Below are 18,280 nucleotides of genomic sequence, written 5' to 3' on the forward strand. Positions count from 1 at the left end.
ATAGAAAAAAAAAACAATAAATTTTGGGGGTTCCCCATACTTAGACTGAGCCTCAAATATTTTTTTCATCAAACCCATACGCGTGGGCTAACTATGAATAGTTCTTCAAAAATGATATTGAGGTTTCTAATAATCTCTAATATCATTTTTTTCTAAACTGAATAGTTTGCGCGAGACACTTCCAAAGTGGTAAAATGTGTCCCCCCTCCCCGTAACTTCTAAAATAAGAGAATGATAAAACTAAAAAAAAATATATGATGTACATTACTATGTAAACTTCCACCGAAAATTGGTTTGAACGAGATCTAGTAAGTAGTTTTTTTAATACGTCATAAATCGTAAACCGCAATTTTATTATGTTACTTGCTTTGCTGCTACGGAACCCTTCATGGGCGAGTCCAACTCGCACTTGGCCGCTTTTTTTACTTTTTACTTTATGATCTGGCAATATTGCATGTCTGTCACTGTCAAATTAATTGTGTTCTTGTCCATTGTTGTCATCGTGTTGCTGTTGCTTGTTTTCCATTGTTTTCACTTGTTTTCTTGATTTGATAACAGCGGCTTCACAGTTCCCAGTTCATTGTGACTACTTAAAAGTTTATAGCCAGAAATTTTTGATAATGCTAGACATTACTCGACATTATTAATTCAGGAATATGACTTATATTTCCTAAAACCGTGTCAATCATGGAGTTTTTACTGCACTCAGAGAGTGACGACGAAGCCAAACCTTTTGTGACGATAAAAGGAGAACCAGAGTATGAGACCGAGGATCCTACCGGACCGATAGCTTGCCGTCCAGTCCTGTACGATGTCCATGTCAAGGTTGAACCTTTAGAAAATTTAGACATAGAAGGTTAGCAACTAATTCTACATTAATATTCATTATGTTGCCGCTGCAACAGAAATACATAATCTGTGAAAATTTCAACTGTCTAGCTATCACGGTTCGTGAGATACAGCCTGAGGGCCTACCGCGAACCACGTTCGACGTATTGCCTCTCTTTCGCACTTGTAAATTCGTACGTAAGTGTGACAGGCATGCAACACATTGAACGTGGTTCGCGGTAGACCCTCTGGTGACAGACAGACGGACGGACAGCGAAGTCTTAGTAATAGGGTCCCGTTTTACCCTTTGGGTACGGAACCCTAAAAATGGGCATCATTTGCAACTTTTAAAATCCCTTCTTTTCTGCTGGCTTGGCGGAGATTGTAACAGGTAGAAATCAATTTATCGCCCTGCAATCCCTGCATGTGCAATATTTCTTCTATATTATTTATTTTAGATATATTAAGAATGGGCAGCTCACATATTAATATGACTGTGTATATAATCTGTATACATATGTGTCTGTCTTATCATGTGTGTGTATATATTTAATGTATGTGTCTCACAAAGTTTTGTTATTAAAATTATGTATTTTGCTGAATAAAATGCAAATTTAAACATAAACAACAGACAAAAAAATTATATATGACATATGTATACAGATTATATACATGAGTTTATACTCATATATAATTTTTTTGTCTGTTGTTTATGTTTAAATTTGCATTTTATTCAGCAAAATACATAATTTTAACCATAATATGATACAAATAATTGTATCATATTATGGTTTCTAAAAGTAATTTTTTGTTACAGTGGCAAATCTAACAGATGGAACTATTAAGAAAGAATCAATTTCAATTGATGATGCAGAATTTGAAGTTACTGAAGATAGTAATATTGTTACTAGTCATGGAAGCCAGATAGAAGTCTGTATTACCAAGGAATCAGGCTCAAGTCCAACTTTGGAGGAATTTGTTATTAACAAAGATTTTCTTAAATGTAGAATCTGTCAAAAAATATTTGACAATAATTCAAGTCTTGCTAAGCACATGCTTACTCATGATATAGACAAATCTACCACGAAGAAAAAAAGAAAGCAAAGCAAAGAAATTATTACTTGTAAAATTTGCCGCATGCAGTTTACAAGTTCCCATACTTATAGTAAACACAAGCAAAAACATTTAGAGAAGTCATTTAAATGTGAATTCTGTGAAAAGGCATTTAATTCGAAATATTTACTAACAAATCACAAGCGAACCCATACCGGGGAAAAACCTTTTTCTTGTAATCTTTGCGATAAGAGTTTTACAGAAAAAGTAAATCTAAATAGACACATAAGAAGTCACTCAGGAGTCAAGCCATACCGCTGTAATTTGTGCTCAAAAAGTTTCACTTGTACACAGAATTTACATGCACATATGATATGCTCACATACAGATGAAAAGCAGTGGAAATTTGAATGCCAATTTTGTAATAAGCGGTGGCCTAATAAGAGTGAATTGAGAAGACACCTAAGAACCCACACTGGGGAAAGACCCTATTCATGTGACATTTGTAAAAAAAGTTTTAACCGCAAGTATTATTTAGTCACCCATATACGAGCCCACAACAATGAGAGGCCTTTTGCATGCGAAATTTGTAATAAAAGGTTTGTCGATAAAGGAGATTGCAAGAAGCATTTAAAAATTCACATGACTATAAAGAAATAATTGATTTTATGTTTTATGCAATCAAGGCTGCACATATTTTTGGTCAATTGAAATAGATAGATGGATAGAAAACGCTTTTTTGTACATCTCAACTATTTGAGTACAGATATAGGCAAACAATATGCAGTCTTATTTCTATTTAAGAAGTGATCTCTACCAAACAACCTTTGTGACAATTGTATAATTGTAATTTTTGAGCTGGCCCCTGTTTCACCAACGTGACAGGTGCGACGAATTGTAAAATCACTGTTGCTGACGTCACAGGCATCCATGAACTACGGTTACCGCTTACCATCGGGCGGGCCGTATTCCTGTTTGCTACCATCATTGTATTATTAAAAAAAACTTTATGATATCGGAAAAAAACAGATATTTCTCTTTCTAAGTTTATGACAATTGTCACAAGAAACACTACAATTGTCACGAAATCCCGACACGTAACTCATTACCTGTCAAGAATTACCTACAATTCTTCTAAATCTTTGACAATTGTCAGAAACTTCGCAGGAGAAATATCTGTTTTTTTCCGATATAATAAAGTTTTTTTAAATAATACAATGATGGTGGCAAACAGGAATACGGCCCGCCCGATGGTAAGTGGTAATCGTAGCCCATGGATGCCTGTGACGTCAGCAATAGTGATTTTACAATTCGTCGCACCTGTCACCGATGTGAAATTGGGGCCTGGTAGTAAATAAATATTTCACTTAAATATGGACCTTAAGTTTTAAGCAAAAGGTGATATGAAGCCGTGGCCTAAAAGCGCTGGTGGCCTAGCGGTAAGAACGTGCGACTTTCAATCCGGAGGTCGCGGGTTCAAACCCCGGCTTGTACCGATGAGTTTTTCGGAACTTATGTACGAAATATCATTTGATATTTGCCAGTCGCTTTTCGGTGAAGGAAAACATCGTGAGGAAACCGGACTAATCCCAATAAGGCCTAGTTTCCCCTCTGGGTTGGAAGGTCAGATGGCAGTCGCTTTCGTAAAAACTAGTGCCTACGTCAAATCATGGGATTAGTTGTCAAGCGGACCCCAGGCTCCCATGAGCCGAGGCAAAATGCCGGGATAACGCCAGGAAGAAGGAAGTGATATGAAGCCGTGAAGTTTCTGTTAACTTCAAGTACAATGTTAGGTAACATGTTATGTTATAATTATATGTAAGTAAATATAACAAACTCGAGACTACTCAGACTCATGTGATATTAATGGGTCTACAGCAACAGACACTCGTAGTCTGTGTCTAACAAATATGCTAGAAAGAGAGGCTAACAGCAATTACTGGTCAAATGTCTGTATAAAATGCGATCCAGTGAGTTTAATAAATGTTTTTATAGTTAATATCATTTCATTCCCCTGTTAGCCGCGGAATGCGGCTTTCAAAGCACATTTTAGTTTAATAGAACCATTAGAACTTAAGAGCCCTTCAACGTGCACACTAGCGCCACAGCTAAATAATCGTGATTAATTAAATTTAACGAAAGATATTGAAAAAGGGGGCCGCTACGTACTGTATTGTGTATTTAAGTACCTAATAATATACTATAAAATACACAATACAGTACGTAGCGGCCCCCTTTTTTCAATATCTTTCGTTAAATTTAAATAATCACGATTATTTAGCTGTGGCGCTAGTATGCACGTTGAAGGGCTCTTAATGCCGGCTACATACGTAACGATAAATCGTTGCGATAAAACTGTGCAGTCCGACTGTGCAGATAAATCGAACCGTGTGTATGACAAATCGTTACGATAATCGACAACGATTTGTCATACACACGGTTCGATTTATCGCAACCAAGGCCCCTACGTTTTCTGTTCTCTTTGACGGCGCAGCAACTAGTATCATTTCTCTCTCCTCGCTCTTTTAAAATGCCATTTGTCAAAAAAGGACAACCATACTGTTGACAAGGTGAACTTCAAATCAAGTGTTGCCTTTTTTTATGCATCCAGGCTGTGTATGTGTGCGTAAAAACGTGTATGTGTGCTCTTTTAGGGATGTGAAAAGTCGATTTTAATCATGTTATATATCGATAAACGCTACACAGCGGAACGAAATACCTATTAATTGAAGCTTCAATATCTTCGTTAAACATATACATAATTGAAATGCTAATGAATAATAAATATGTTAGAATATAATAAAATATTTCAATTATTGCGGAACACATATCTAAGTAGGTATTTATGTATTTTAATTAAATATTTGAACTTTCCCTTGGTTCCCTGCTGGGGCGTGACGGTAAAATTATGATCTGGTAACCACAATAAAGAATAAAAGCGTTTTTGTTCATTTTAGATATCGTCAAACCTTTGAAGTAAAATTAATATTGTAAGAAATGTGGCTAGTTTATCGATATGACTTTATCGACATGGCTACAGCAAGGTGGTGTTAAATTGTTAATCGTACACTAAACAAAAGTGGCAACAGTGACAGCTCGCTGAGACCCCGTCTCTATATATTATAAGTCTATGATCGCAACTATTTATCGTTAAGCCCCCTCCAGACTATGCGCGTGAATCGCGGGCGAAGCCGCGAACGCGAGTGTGGAGTCGATTTCGCTGTCTGCGAAAATCGACGCCACACTTAAGCCCCCTCCAGACTATGCACGTGAATCGCGGGCGAAGCCACGAACGCGAGTGTGGAGTCGATTTCGCAGGTCTGCGTTCTGGACTCCACACTCGCGTTCGCGGCTTCGCCCGCGATTCACGCGCATAGTCTGGAGGGGGCTTTACGTTCGCGGCTTCGCGCCGCGATTCGCGCACGAGTGTGGAGGAGGCTTTACGTATGTAGCCGGCCTTAATAGGTAACTTATGTCCTTTTCCGGGTCTTTATTATCTCGGTTTCTCAACTATCTAAATCAGTTTAACATGGTCCACACGCTTAATTCGATTTAACGACCAACGTTTAAAGTCGAAAATCCAACAACACTTGATAAAAAGCGCCACCGCCATCGTGTGAATAAGCCCCCATACACACGGGAGCTCTTTCAACGCGCGTTAGAAAAGCGTTCGAATGTCACAAATGGATGTGTATTTATTCACACGATGGCGGTGGCGCTTTTTATTAAGCGTTGTTGAATTTTCGACTTTATGCCTTGTTCATTAAATTGAATTTACCGTGAAGACGGAAAAGTTGGCGTCATTCAAACGCTTTTTTAACGCGCGTTATAAAAGCGCTCGTGTGAATGAGGCCTCAAGCCCAGTGGTTTGAGCATGAATCACTATTTTAACTCTCGGAGTAATTAACAATGGAGCCGCCATTAACAGGCATTCCCCTCTGTCGAAAATAGGCGGCCAATGGTCAACCATATGTATGGACTGACGTTTATCTGACATGACGTACCTATACATTTGATGTGCCCCTCCCCCGCAAAAAACGGCAGACTATTTTGTACCGAAAATTTTAGACATGGCGTCTCCGTTGTTAATTACTCCGGGTTTTAACTGGATAAGGCATGGTGGGTGGGGGAAATGAGCGAACGGGATAGTCTTATGTATCTACAGTAGGAGTAGGAGCGAAATCGCTATTATTGTTTGTCCTTGTCACAGTCTCTCATTTTTTTTTAATTCCCTACCATAAATTAGTATGGGTTATGGTGGGCAACAAATAAATTCGACCAATCATAGTGTCGCATTGCCTATGTTTTGTCCCTCACGGAGGCACGCGTATACCGTATACCACTTCTATAGGATCCTACCTTCTATGGGTTTGCGAAATGTCCGCGTGTCAATATTTGCTTAAAGCCCGCTCCACACTCGTGCGCGAATCGCGGCGCGAAGCCGAGAACGCGAGTCTGGAGTCGATTTCGCATATCAGCGAACTAGACTCCACACTCGCGTTCGCGGCTTCGCCCGCGATTCACGCGCATAGTCTGGAGGGCGCTTAACAAAATAAAGATTTAAAAAAAAAAAGAAAATATTTGCTTAACATGCTCACGCTTCATGCGCAATGTGCAAGAGCTAGCGTTGGTTTACTCAAACCATAGATATAAGAATATATACAGATGCCTTCCAAGCGAGCTGTCAGTGGGACCACTTTTTGTTTAGTGTACGTATAGTGTACGATTAACAAAGCGACCCACTTTGCTGTAGCCATGTCGATAAAGTCATATCGATAAACTACCGTCATTTCTTGCAATTTTAATTTTACTTCAAAGGTTTAACTATACCTAAAATGAACAAAAACGCTTTTTTTCTTTATTGTGGTTATCAGATCACAATTTTGTAGTCACGCCCCAGGAGAGAACCAAGGGAAAGTTCAGATATTTAATTAAAATACATAAATACCTATTAAAATAGGTGGTCCTCAATAATTGAATTATTTTATTACATTACAATATATTCATTATCCATTAGCATTTCAATTATGTTTATGTTTAACGAAGATATTGAAGCTTCAATTAATCGCTATTTCGTTCCGCTGTGTAGCGTTTATCGATATATAACATGATTAAAATCGACTTTTCACATCCCTAAAAGAGCACACATATACGTTTTTACGCACACATGCACAACCCGGGTCGCCTAAAAAGGGGCCACTTGGATTTGAAGTCCATCTTGTCAACAGTATAGTTGTCCTTTTTTGACAAATGGCATTTTAAAAGAGCGAGGAGAGAGAAATGATACTAGTTGCTGCGCCGTCAAATAGAACAATAAAGGTAGGGGCATAGACATAATATATAAATAGACGTAGTCTCAGCGAGCTGTCACTGTTGCCACTTTTGTTTAGTGTACGATTAACAATGAGGCCCACGTTGCTGTAGCCATGTCGATAAAGTCATATCGATAAACTATCGACATTTCTTGCAATTTTAATTTTACTTCAAAGGCTTAACGATACCTAAAATGACCAAAAACGCTTTTATTCTTTATTGTGGTTATCAGATCACAATTTTATAGTCACGCCCCAGCAGGGAACCAAGGGAAAGTTCAGATATTTAATTAAAATACATAAATACCTCCTAAAATAGGTGTTCCGCAATAATTGAATTATATTATTATATTATAATATATTCATTATCCATTAGCATTTCAATAATGTTTATGTTAAACGAAGATATTGAAGCTTCAATTAATCGCTATTTCGTTCCGCTGTGTAGCGTTTATCGATATATAACATGATTAAAATCGACTTTTCACATCCCTAAAAGAGCACACATATACGCTTTTACGCACACATACACAGGGTGGGCGCATCAAGAAAGGCAACACTTGATTTGAAGTCCGCCTTGTCAACAGTATGGTTGTCCTTTTTTGACAAACGGCATTTTAAAAGAGCGAGGTGAGAGAAATGATACTAGTTGCTGCGTCGTGAAAGAGAACAGAAAAGGTTGGGCCCTTGACTCAAACTTATACCTTTGTGCTATCTGTGCCTTAGAGTTGTCAAAATTGACAACTCGTTTCGCACGATCACCGATAGTTTCGCTTCATTTCTTTTCATACAACAAAATAATTAACCTTCTGCTTCGTTTGAGAAAATAATTTTATCTACGGCTTCTTTCAACTTTCTCATCCTTGAGAAGTATATACATATAAAGAGAATCGAATCGATTTTAGGTGTGTACACATTGATTTATTCTATACCTACTTTATGTGCCATTTTATAATGTAACTTACTTTTTAAGTTCACGTCCCTAAACTTAAACTTTCGTTGTACTCTTAATATTCGTTCACAATTAATTTGAATTATTGTAGCCTTGACAAAAATGTGACGCGGTTTAAAATTCTAGATATCAGTGGTAATGGAGCTCCTTGATGTCATGAAGAACTTAACTATCAAACATCCAGAAAAAGATAGTCAACAGTTGCTATTCAAATCAATTGCTGCAGATATTGACGATGTACCCACGGAAGTAGTTCTTGCCGAGTACACAGATAAAACATTGCTCATATTATCACAATACCAAAAAATTGGCAGCATGTTAACAGTACAGAAAGATGAAGTGCATAATCCCCTTGGGAGTAGTGATATTTATACAACAAACGTTATTTTTGGTGCTACAGGAGAGGAGCAACAAGTAGCAGCAAGGTACCTGGCAGAGGCCATCAAAATAACTAAACCACTGAACATCTTCATCAACCTGAAGTCCTATGACATTGAGACTTTAAAGGCCTGTGTGGATATCGTACAAGACCTTAGGAGGGATCAGGGTAATTAGTAATGTCTTTAACAAGCATTAGGAGATTTAAGCCTGTCCACAAGTATTATGGTCAACTGGTGTTGGGTCCGCCTGGTGCGGGCAAGACAACATATTGCTGTAATATGTCTCAGTTGTTGCGTAAGTTAGGAAGAAAAGTGGTGATTGTCAATTTAGACCCTGCTAATGAACTTATGTCTTACGAGCCAGATATAGACATCAGACAACTCATTGTCCTTGAAGAGGTTATGGATCAGTATAACTTGGGACCTAATGGAGCATTACTATATTGCATGGAATTTTTAGAGCAAAACATAGACTGGCTGTTAAATCAAATTGAAGGAGAAAACTCAACTAATTTCATATTTGATATGCCTGGACAGGTTGAATTGTATTGCCACCATAAAAGTCTACCAAACATATTTTCCAAGTTATCTGAACAAAGCAACCTTCAATTGTGTGTTGTGCACTTGGTTGATTCTCATCACTGCTCGGATGCAGGAAAATTTATCTCTGCATTAATGTTGTCATTAAGTGCCATGTTAAAAATAGGACTTCCACATATTAATTTGTTAACTAAGATAGACCTTCTTAAGAAACATATGGATAAATTGCAATTTGGTATAGACTTTTACACTGATGTGCTGGATTTAAACTATTTGGTTGATTGTCTTGATACTGATGCATTTACTAAAAAGTACAAAAAATTAAATGAAGCTTTAGTTTCTATAATTGAAGATTACAGTTTAGTATCATTTCAACTTGTGGACATGTTGAAAGAGGAGAGTTTGGTCAAAGTGAAGAATTTAGTTGATAAGGCCAATGGGCATGTTTTCAAAGCGGAAGAGGGCAGGCACATAAACAGTATGTTAGCTTGTGCAATGGGAGTTGGTGAAACAACAGAAATAGAATGATTATTGAATAAAATGTCTACTTCTTAAATCTTAGTGTTTCAATATTTATATAATTTTAATACCTTGATATTTTTAGTAATTTGTACACAATGTATTCTGTGCATAAAGTTTTTGAGGGCTGCTCCAGAAATGTATGATGTATCCTGTAAGTAGAAGGATTATTCTCCCTGCAGAAGTATTTTTCAGACAAATTCTTCCATTGAGCATTATGAGGGCTGCACAGCCAAGCCACATGGCTTAGTAAGCATGGAAACATTATTATGTATGAATGCCAATGACCAACCAACAACGCGCATACAGCCCTGGCGTTTTTTTGCGTCATTTCCTTAGGCTATAGGCACCAGGTGGGCTGTATGCTTGTTTGTCACAGACATGATATGGAATAAAAATAAATCATAGGTATTTGAAGCTTCTTAAAAGAAAATCGGCTCGGCCCGGTCGCTAGAAATCGTAGGTATATTAGTTTGAAGGTAAAAAACTTGGCTAATGAAGTAATGAAGAAATCTTGCGTGTGGTTATGTAGTTCACAAAAAGATGCTGAGACCTTTAGCAGCCTAGAGTTAATGTAATTCTTACTTTCAGATGACATCCAAAAATAAACAAGATTTATATGAGAAGCTTTCCAAAGTTGAATTAGAACTAGACAACTTGCTCGATGGGGGCGAGAAAGCCATCAGAGTACACCTGCTACACCAATATAATGACGTCAAAGACGCTGCTCAAATAGTAATCAATTACATAGCTAATGTCGAAGGAACCACTGTCACCGAAATCCATAAGCGTTTAAATCTCAGTGAATGAATAAAACAATTTCATAATGATGGAACGTTTTATTTGAAGACAAATACAACTGTTTACAATTTAAATTCATCCAATATTTTTTTGTGTCCAAACTAAAATAGTAATGAACGTTTTTAAAGAATTCTCTTTATTAGGTTACATTCTAAGTTATAAGTGTTTTCAAAAAAGCCACAGTTCCACGTTTGCTACAGTTCAGTTACGAAAATGTTATGTATTACCACAAGTATTATAATATATTTTGATTACAATTATGTTGACAATATTAAGTGACTATCGTCGGCAAACAAGTTTATAATGTAGTAAATGTTATAATATTGTTGGATAATCTAAAACTATAGTGAATAATGGATTTAAAAAGAGAAAAATAAAGTCTACTCCTTTGAATCACCACTAATGAACTATTACACTTTAAAGTATGTATGTGACGACAAAGTATATTTATTTAAAGAGCACGAAAAACGGTTTAATAACTCCAAAGGCAAGCGAAACGTCGATCGACTTATGAAATTCACTCGGAACGTACACGATCCAATAGCTGTCTGCCTTTTCGTTATGAAACCGTTGAAATGTTATTTTAATCCTCTATAACATGCTTTATGCTGTTACACATACATAATTCTTAAAGAAATGAAAATACATTGAAGTTAAAATTCTAAACGCTACACATTCGTGTTTAATAAGCAAGCAATAATATATGTTTAAATATATAATATGTCGTAGTCGCCTGGTGCGACGCTAGCGAGTCGCCGCGGGAGCAGGCGTGCCGGGCTCGCCGGCCGCCGGCCTCTGGGCCGCCCGCGGCTCGAAGTCAGATGCATTATAGTTACATTACTTTGATTGGCAATTACTTGGAACAGCGCAGTGGCTACTTATACGTGTGCTCTGCACCCGAGTTCTGCTCATGTTTCGATTGATAAAATCAATTATATGTATTGTTGCAACATATTTTGTCTTCTGGCCAGGGTAAAAGCGTTCCAAAAATTGTAAAGTCTTCATTTGGTTCCATTCTCGACCGGCGCGAACTGTCCCTCGAATGTTCACGAGTAGACTCGAAATGGAATGTAACTGTTCAATACGTCGCGACAGTTGTGCCGCCAACCGAGTATCTTAGCAAGACTTTGTCTCAAATATCCTTGTTAGTCATTCCAGCTACATTAAGTATAACATTATAACAAATTTACAAAAATACATATAAAGTGAAGAACATTCGCAACATCGAGATCCCAAAAATGCGTATAAATATATCACTAACAATCTAAAATTTCCTATTGAAATAATACCCTATAGGATGAGGAAAAGTCAACATGCGAATGTTCTTTCAGTTTCATTTAAACGTCTATTATAAGACTTAAGTCTATGAGTTTCAGACTCGTTTCAGGCAGTCCCACGAATCCTAAAGCACCAACCATCATTCAATAAATGCAATTTCTATTCTAAAATTTCAACCCTCCCTCTATTATGGTATTACAGTTCGCAATCAGCCGGTGCGGCCAACAATACAGCATAATAACAATACAACACACAGTTCCCAACAACAACACTCAACCATCCCAATTACGCCTAAATAACGTTTCATGAAATACCGAAAACAAGTCTGAAAATAGCAGGTTTAGTCCATGTTATCTAGCGAGTAACCGGGATCAACTAGATACCTGGGTCTTAAACAGGTATCACGTTGCATTAACCAAAACTACTACTCCGTATAAACCCTAATTTATAATTACAATTAGTTGCTCTTGACTGGACACGAGGGCCTAAATAAGCTGTCCTTTTTTCTCTCAGAGAGAATAGGTGAAGGAAGCATCTATCGCTTTAAGCGCTTCCATTTACCTTACAGATAACATCGACTAAACCTAGCCAAAAAATAAAAATAATAATTTGGTAAATTGTAAATATTACTATATGTAAATAAATAATGCTGACTCAGTACTTTATATGCTTAAAATCAAAACATATTATTTACTAAGTCATCTCACTTTTAATTAAACGTGACTTAACAATGAACATGTTAATTTATTAATATATATTTTCTAATTATCACTTGTCAATTAACGGATGCTTTCGAGGTTTGTCTATCTCACAGATATTAATACTAGCATGTAACAAAACCTACTCCCTTTGGGCACTTTGTTATTTGCTCCGGTAACGTCGAGCATGCGTATCTGATACAGGAGTGTTCACTTACAGCATATAACAAAATATCCAAAGAGGCACTCTTCGTCTTATTAGGGTTTAGGGAGGCGGTCGCCTCGATCATGTCTCTTGTTATTAATATTATAATTAATTGTACACATTATGTGACAATCAACGTAATATAAAATCAGTCTCTTATTGGGAAGTCTTATAGGTCTTGAGGCACGTATACTTGACGCGCTTGAGGCGCCCCGGCTCAGACAATAACAACATCGATACGAGGTGTTATTATTTATCTGATTCACAATTATTATGCAACCACACGTGCTACATTATAACAACAATATTTAGACGTAAATTGTTAATTCCCAAAATGTCCCGGATGTTACTTTTATTGATAATAATGATAAGGAACGGAACGTTAGTAGAACACACAAATGATATTATGTAAATGTTATTTGTGCAAACTACTACATACGCGTATGTACGAATTATATTACTGGAAAGCTTTCCCCTACAAATGAACGCAAATGCTACCACTAAAAACCAATAATGAAAACTGCTTACGACCGGGTGTTGCAACAAATCCGCCGTGCACTGCCACCGCCGTGCGCGGCGGAGCGGACAACAAAGCTGAATACAAAAGAGGCATCTAACAACTACTAAAATATAAATGGCTAACAAAATAAAATTGAATTTACCTCCGGTACAGTTTCAGAAAGTAAAAAAATCTACTTTTTAATACTAATTAGATACTGGGGCGTCACCTTGACCAATATGCTCTTTGTCCGAATTATGGCCCGTCTCCATCTAAAATATATCAACTGACTGAGTTAAATGTTCCAAACTTGAAGAAAAAAAGGGAATAGAGGAAAGCTTTGTGGAAAGTCCTGTTGTAGTCGGTATGTGGTGGTAAAGTATCTATTCAGCGGTCACCTTGTCGAGTGGTCCATTGGCCTCCAACGTCTGCGCTACGTCAGTCTTCGGGTTGGAATTCTTCTTTTTACCTTTTCCAACATTTTTCTTGGCATTTTTAGCAGTCTTTGTTCGCATCGGCTGTGCTCCTAAAACGGGAATGACTAATTATTAACAACATGTACTATAACGAAACGTATGATGTTATAGGGAATAACAGCAGACCTTCGTTATCGTTGTCGGGAGCGGATTCCTCCCCGTGTGGGCTGCCTTCCTCGGCCTGGGACCCCAGGTCTTCGGGACGCACTGTTTTACTGTAACATATAAAAGGGATATTATAGCAACATCCATAAGACTACGAAAACCGCTTTTCCTACTCGTCGACTATAATTCTTGAATTAATATTTCTTATACCAAACTTCAATTGGGTATTTTTAATGTATGGGCTCCCAACTCAACTATAATATTCATTACGATACAGTTTAGTCAACTATAATGAAATTGACCAATCACAGCTCTCCGCGATCAACAGGACGAAACAAAACCAAAGCTCAAATTAATTATTTATTTTAGGTTGTATAGTAGAAACAATTGGTTCATAAGTCAGAAACGCGCATGTGACACCCTTAAAATAGCAACATCCATAGACTACGAGAACCCACTTAGTGTTGCTTGTTAGTCTCCATAGGCTACGGTGGCCAAAATCGAGAAAACAACTGTCTAAAAATTTAATTTAGCGCGGAGCAAGTACCAGGGCCTCATGAGTTACGATAAGGTGTCGTTGACCAACGCGCCGAGCCGCGGTGCAGCCGGGCCGCGTACTAGTATGAAGGTATCGCGGCTGCTCGCGTATCTTAGCTGTATATTTTTGGTTTGGTTTGTTTGTATAATTCTACCAGTTTAAGTATTGTTTTTGTTGACTCGTAGAAAAAGTATTGTATAAACACAGTACTCGACTGAAAAACTCTCTATTATATTATAACATGATTGTATAAATAGTAGTTTGTGTTCCAAGGGATCAAAATGATATATTTCCGTCAAGGGCGTACATTGAATCCTGAGCGTAATGAGGGATTCAAGTGTTAACGCCCAAGACGAAATAATTTTGGTACCGTGTGATACATACTGCTTTTCACAATCAACTATGAGGAAAATAAAAAAAATCTTAGTGTTGACACAATCGGATGCTTAAACAGATTATTTAAGCTAAAAAAATAATGTGCAAAAAAATTTAAAAATAGTGTGCTAGAACAGAAAAGAACTCCCTCGTGTGCTAATCCCTCCTAGCAGGGAAGAAAAAGCTCTTTTCCGAATAGGTGGTGTGAAAAATACTGTTAACATAGTCAGTGCCGACGACCCCCCACACCCCACCACACCACACGCACATGTGTCAGTGCCGGGAGCTACAGTAGAGCGGGGTAGTGTATAGTTACCCGTTGACGGAGAGCGTGGCGGGCTTGGCGGGCTCGTCGTTGTGTGTGCGGCGGCGCTGCGGGCGGGCGGCGCCGCGGCCCCGCCACACGCACATGTGTCAGTGCCGGGAGCTACAGTAGAGCGGGGTAGTGTATAGTTACCCGTTGACGGAGAGCGTGGCGGGCTTGGCGGGCTCGTCGTTGTGTGTGCGGCGGCGCTGCGGGCGGGCGGCGCCGCGGCCCCGCCACACGCACATGTGTCAGTGTCGGGAGCTACAGTAGAGCGGGGTAGTGTATAGTTACCCGTTGACGGAGAGCGTGGCGGGCTTGGCGGGCTCGTCGTTGTGTGTGCGGCGGCGCTGCGGGCGGGCGGCGCCGCGGCCCCGCCACACGCACATGTGTCAGTGTCGGGAGCTACAGTAGAGCGGGGTAGTGTATAGTTACCCGTTGACGGAGAGCGTGGCGGGCTTGGCGGGCTCGTCGTTGTGTGTGCGGCGGCGCTGCGGGCGGGCGGCGCCGCGGCCCCGCCACACGCACATGTGTCAGTGTCGGGAGCTACAGTAGAGCGGGGTAGTGTATAGTTACCCGTTGACGGAGAGCGTGGCGGGCTTGGCGGGCTCGTCGTTGTGTGTGCGGCGGCGCTGCGGGCGGGCGGCGCCGCGGCCCCGCCACACGCACATGTGTCAGTGTCGGGAGCTACAGTAGAGCGGGGTAGTGTATAGTTACCCGTTGACGGAGAGCGTGGCGGGCTTGGCGGGCTCGTCGTTGTGTGTGCGGCGGCGCTGCGGGCGGGCGCCCCCGCGGCCCCGCCACACACACACGTGTCAGTGCCGGGAGCTACAGTAGAGCGGGGTAGTGTATAGTTACCCGTTGACGGAGAGCGTGGCGGGCTTGGCGGGCTCGTCGTTGTGTGTGCGGCGGCGCTGCGGGCGGGCGGCGCCGCGGCCGCGCGCGCCCCCGCGGCCCCGCCACACGCACATGTGTCAGTGCCGGGAGCTACAGTAGAGCGGGGTAGTGTATAGTTACCCGTTGACGGAGAGCGTGGCGGGCTTGGCGGGCTCGTCGTTGTGTGTGCGGCGGCGCTGCGGGCGGGCGCCCCCGCGGCCCCGCCACACACACACGTGTCAGTGCCGGGAGCTACAGTAGAGCGGGGTAGTGTATAGTTACCCGTTGACGGAGAGCGTGGCGGGCTTGGCGGGCTCGTCGTTGTGTGTGCGGCGGCGCTGCGGGCGGGCGCCCCCGCGGCCCCGCCACACACACACGTGTCAGTGCCGGGAGCTACAGTAGAGCGGGGTAGTGTATAGTTACCCGTTGACGGAGAGCGTGGCGGGCTTGGCGGGCTCGTCGTTGTGTGTGCGGCGGCGCTGCGGGCGGGCGGCGCCGCGGCCGCGCGCGCCCCCGCGGCCCCGCCACACGCACATGTGTCAGTGCCGGGAGCTACAGTAGAGCGGGGTAGTGTATAGTTACCCGTTGACGGAGAGCGTGGCGGGCTTGGCGGGCTCGTCGTTGTGTGTGCGGCGGCGCTGCGGGCGGGCGCCCCCGCGGCCCCGCCACACACACACGTGTCAGTGCCGGGAGCTACAGTAGAGCGGGGTAGTGTATAGTTACCCGTTGACGGAGAGCGTGGCGGGCTTGGCGGGCTCGTCGTTGTGTGTGCGGCGGCGCTGCGGGCGGGCGCCCCCGCGGCCCCGCCACACACACACGTGTCAGTGCCGGGAGCTACAGTAGAGCGGGGTAGTGTATAGTTACCCGTTGACGGAGAGCGTGGCGGGCTTGGCGGGCTCGTCGTTGTGTGTGCGGCGGCGCTGCGGGCGGGCGCCCCCGCGGCCCCGCCACACACACACGTGTCAGTGCCGGGAGCTACAGTAGAGCGGGGTAGTGTATAGTTACCCGTTGACGGAGAGCGTGGCGGGCTTGGCGGGCTCGTCGTTGTGTGTGCGGCGGCGCTGCGGGCGGGCGCCCCCGCGGCCCCGCCACACACACACGTGTCAGTGCCGGGAGCTACAGTAGAGCGGGGTAGTGTATAGTTACCCGTTGACGGAGAGCGTGGCGGGCTTGGCGGGCTCGTCGTTGTGTGTGCGGCGGCGCTGCGGGCGGGCGGCGCCGCGGCCCCGCCACACGCACATGTGTCAGTGCCGGGAGCTACAGTAGAGCGGGGTAGTGTATAGTTACCCGTTGACGGAGAGCGTGGCGGGCTTGGCGGGCTCGTCGTTGTGTGTGCGGCGGCGCTGCGGGCGGGCGCCCCCGCGGCCCCGCCACACACACACGTGTCAGTGCCGGGAGCTACAGTAGAGCGGGGTAGTGTATAGTTACCCGTTGACGGAGAGCGTGGCGGGCTTGGCGGGCTCGTCGTTGTGTGTGCGGCGGCGCTGCGGGCGGGCGGCGCCGCGGCCCCGCCACACGCACATGTGTCAGTGCCGGGAGCTACAGTAGAGCGGGGTAGTGTATAGTTACCCGTTGACGGAGAGCGTGGCGGGCTTGGCGGGCTCGTCGTTGTGTGTGCGGCGGCGCTGCGGGCGGGCGCCCCCGCGGCCCCGCCACACACACACGTGTCAGTGCCGGGAGCTACAGTAGAGCGGGGTAGTGTATAGTTACCCGTTGACGGAGAGCGTGGCGGGCTTGGCGGGCTCGTCGTTGTGTGTGCGGCGGCGCTGCGGGCGGGCGCCCCCGCGGCCCCGCCACACACACACGTGTCAGTGCCGGGAGCTACAGTAGAGCGGGGTAGTGTATAGTTACCCGTTGACGGAGAGCGTGGCGGGCTTGGCGGGCTCGTCGTTGTGTGTGCGGCGGCGCTGCGGGCGGGCGCCCCCGCGGCCCCGCCACACACACACGTGTCAGTGCCGGGAGCTACAGTAGAGCGGGGTAGTGTATAGTTACCCGTTGACGGAGAGCGTGGCGGGCTTGGCGGGCTCGTCGTTGTGTGTGCGGCGGCGCTGCGGGCGGGCGGCGCCGCGGCCGCGCGCGCCCCCGCGGCCCCGCCAGCCGCGGCCGCCGCGCACGCCGTACGCGTTGCGCACCGGCGGCGTGTAGCCCACGTAGTGCGCCGCCTACACATATACACACACTTATGTAGCTCTACTCAACTATGATGGGGGGATAACATCTGATGAGTGGTGTTCATACGGTGCGCTCGGATTGGCACGATTCGTGTCGTACCGAGAGTCCCGTTAATACTAAAAATTCGAAATCTGACAGTTAAAAAGGTTAAAACTTAAATATTTAGCTCAAATCTACAAAATCTAATTTTTTTAGTTGCATCATTAAATGATGATAATAAATTTTATAAGTGTTAGGAAATTTACAACATTTGGATCTATTTGAATACTACTTCAAATTTAAAGAATAAAGAAGAATTAACAAATATTCACATTCACTCGAAAGAGCATCATCCTAGGTTAAGTAGAAAAGCAGATATCACCCTGCTAG

The 18,280-nt window shown here is 42.9% G+C and overlaps 4 protein-coding genes across 4 annotated transcripts in view; 3 read left to right on the plus strand and 1 right to left on the minus strand.

Moving 5' to 3' along the window:
• The first annotated feature begins 500 nt into the window (after positions 1–500).
• Positions 501–2,603, plus strand: LOC134666334 (zinc finger protein 239-like). The gene is made up of 2 exons (XM_063523480.1): positions 501–856; positions 1,646–2,603. The coding sequence occupies exons 1-2, from the start codon at positions 688–690 to the stop codon at positions 2,539–2,541; spliced, it is 1,065 nt and encodes a 354-aa protein (XP_063379550.1). The 5' UTR covers positions 501–687; the 3' UTR covers positions 2,542–2,603.
• A 5,680-nt stretch (positions 2,604–8,283) lies between these two features.
• Positions 8,284–8,700, plus strand: LOC134666230 (proteasome assembly chaperone 3-like). The gene has a single exon (XM_063523381.1). The coding sequence runs from the start codon at positions 8,284–8,286 to the stop codon at positions 8,698–8,700; it is 417 nt and encodes a 138-aa protein (XP_063379451.1).
• Positions 8,694–9,621, plus strand: LOC134666007 (GPN-loop GTPase 2). The gene has a single exon (XM_063523084.1). It carries the CDS (start codon positions 8,703–8,705, stop codon positions 9,591–9,593), a length of 891 nt encoding a protein of 296 aa, XP_063379154.1. The 5' UTR covers positions 8,694–8,702; the 3' UTR covers positions 9,594–9,621.
• Positions 9,622–10,403: 782 nt separating this feature from the next.
• Positions 10,404–18,280, minus strand: part of LOC134666013 (constitutive coactivator of PPAR-gamma-like protein 1) — a 33,814-nt gene continuing 25,937 nt past the window's right edge. The window contains exons 17-20 of the mRNA XM_063523094.1: positions 17,732–17,901; positions 13,668–13,756; positions 13,464–13,591; positions 10,404–13,337 (exon numbers count right to left, since the gene is read on the minus strand). Coding sequence (XP_063379164.1) covers positions 13,272–13,337; positions 13,464–13,591; positions 13,668–13,756; positions 17,732–17,901 — 453 coding nt within the window. The 3' untranslated portion in view covers positions 10,404–13,271. The remainder of the gene's footprint in view (positions 13,338–13,463; positions 13,592–13,667; positions 13,757–17,731; positions 17,902–18,280) is intronic.

The sequence above is a fragment of the Cydia fagiglandana genome, chromosome 7, assembly GCF_963556715.1.
Source record: "Cydia fagiglandana chromosome 7, ilCydFagi1.1, whole genome shotgun sequence".
Taxonomy (NCBI): Eukaryota; Metazoa; Arthropoda; class Insecta; order Lepidoptera; family Tortricidae; genus Cydia; species Cydia fagiglandana.

Bases quoted from the DNA above. Each gene is read 5' to 3' on its own strand.
- LOC134666334 (XM_063523480.1), top strand. From the start codon at position 688: ATGGAGTTTTTACTGCACTCAGAGAGTGACGACGAAGCCAAACCTTTT. The intron at 857-1,645 runs GTTAGCAACTAA...TTTTTGTTACAG, and splicing joins AGAAAATTTAGACATAGAAG to TGGCAAATCTAACAGATGGA.
- LOC134666007 (XM_063523084.1), top strand. From the start codon at position 8,703: ATGTCTTTAACAAGCATTAGGAGATTTAAGCCTGTCCACAAGTATTAT.
- LOC134666230 (XM_063523381.1), top strand. From the start codon at position 8,284: ATGGAGCTCCTTGATGTCATGAAGAACTTAACTATCAAACATCCAGAA.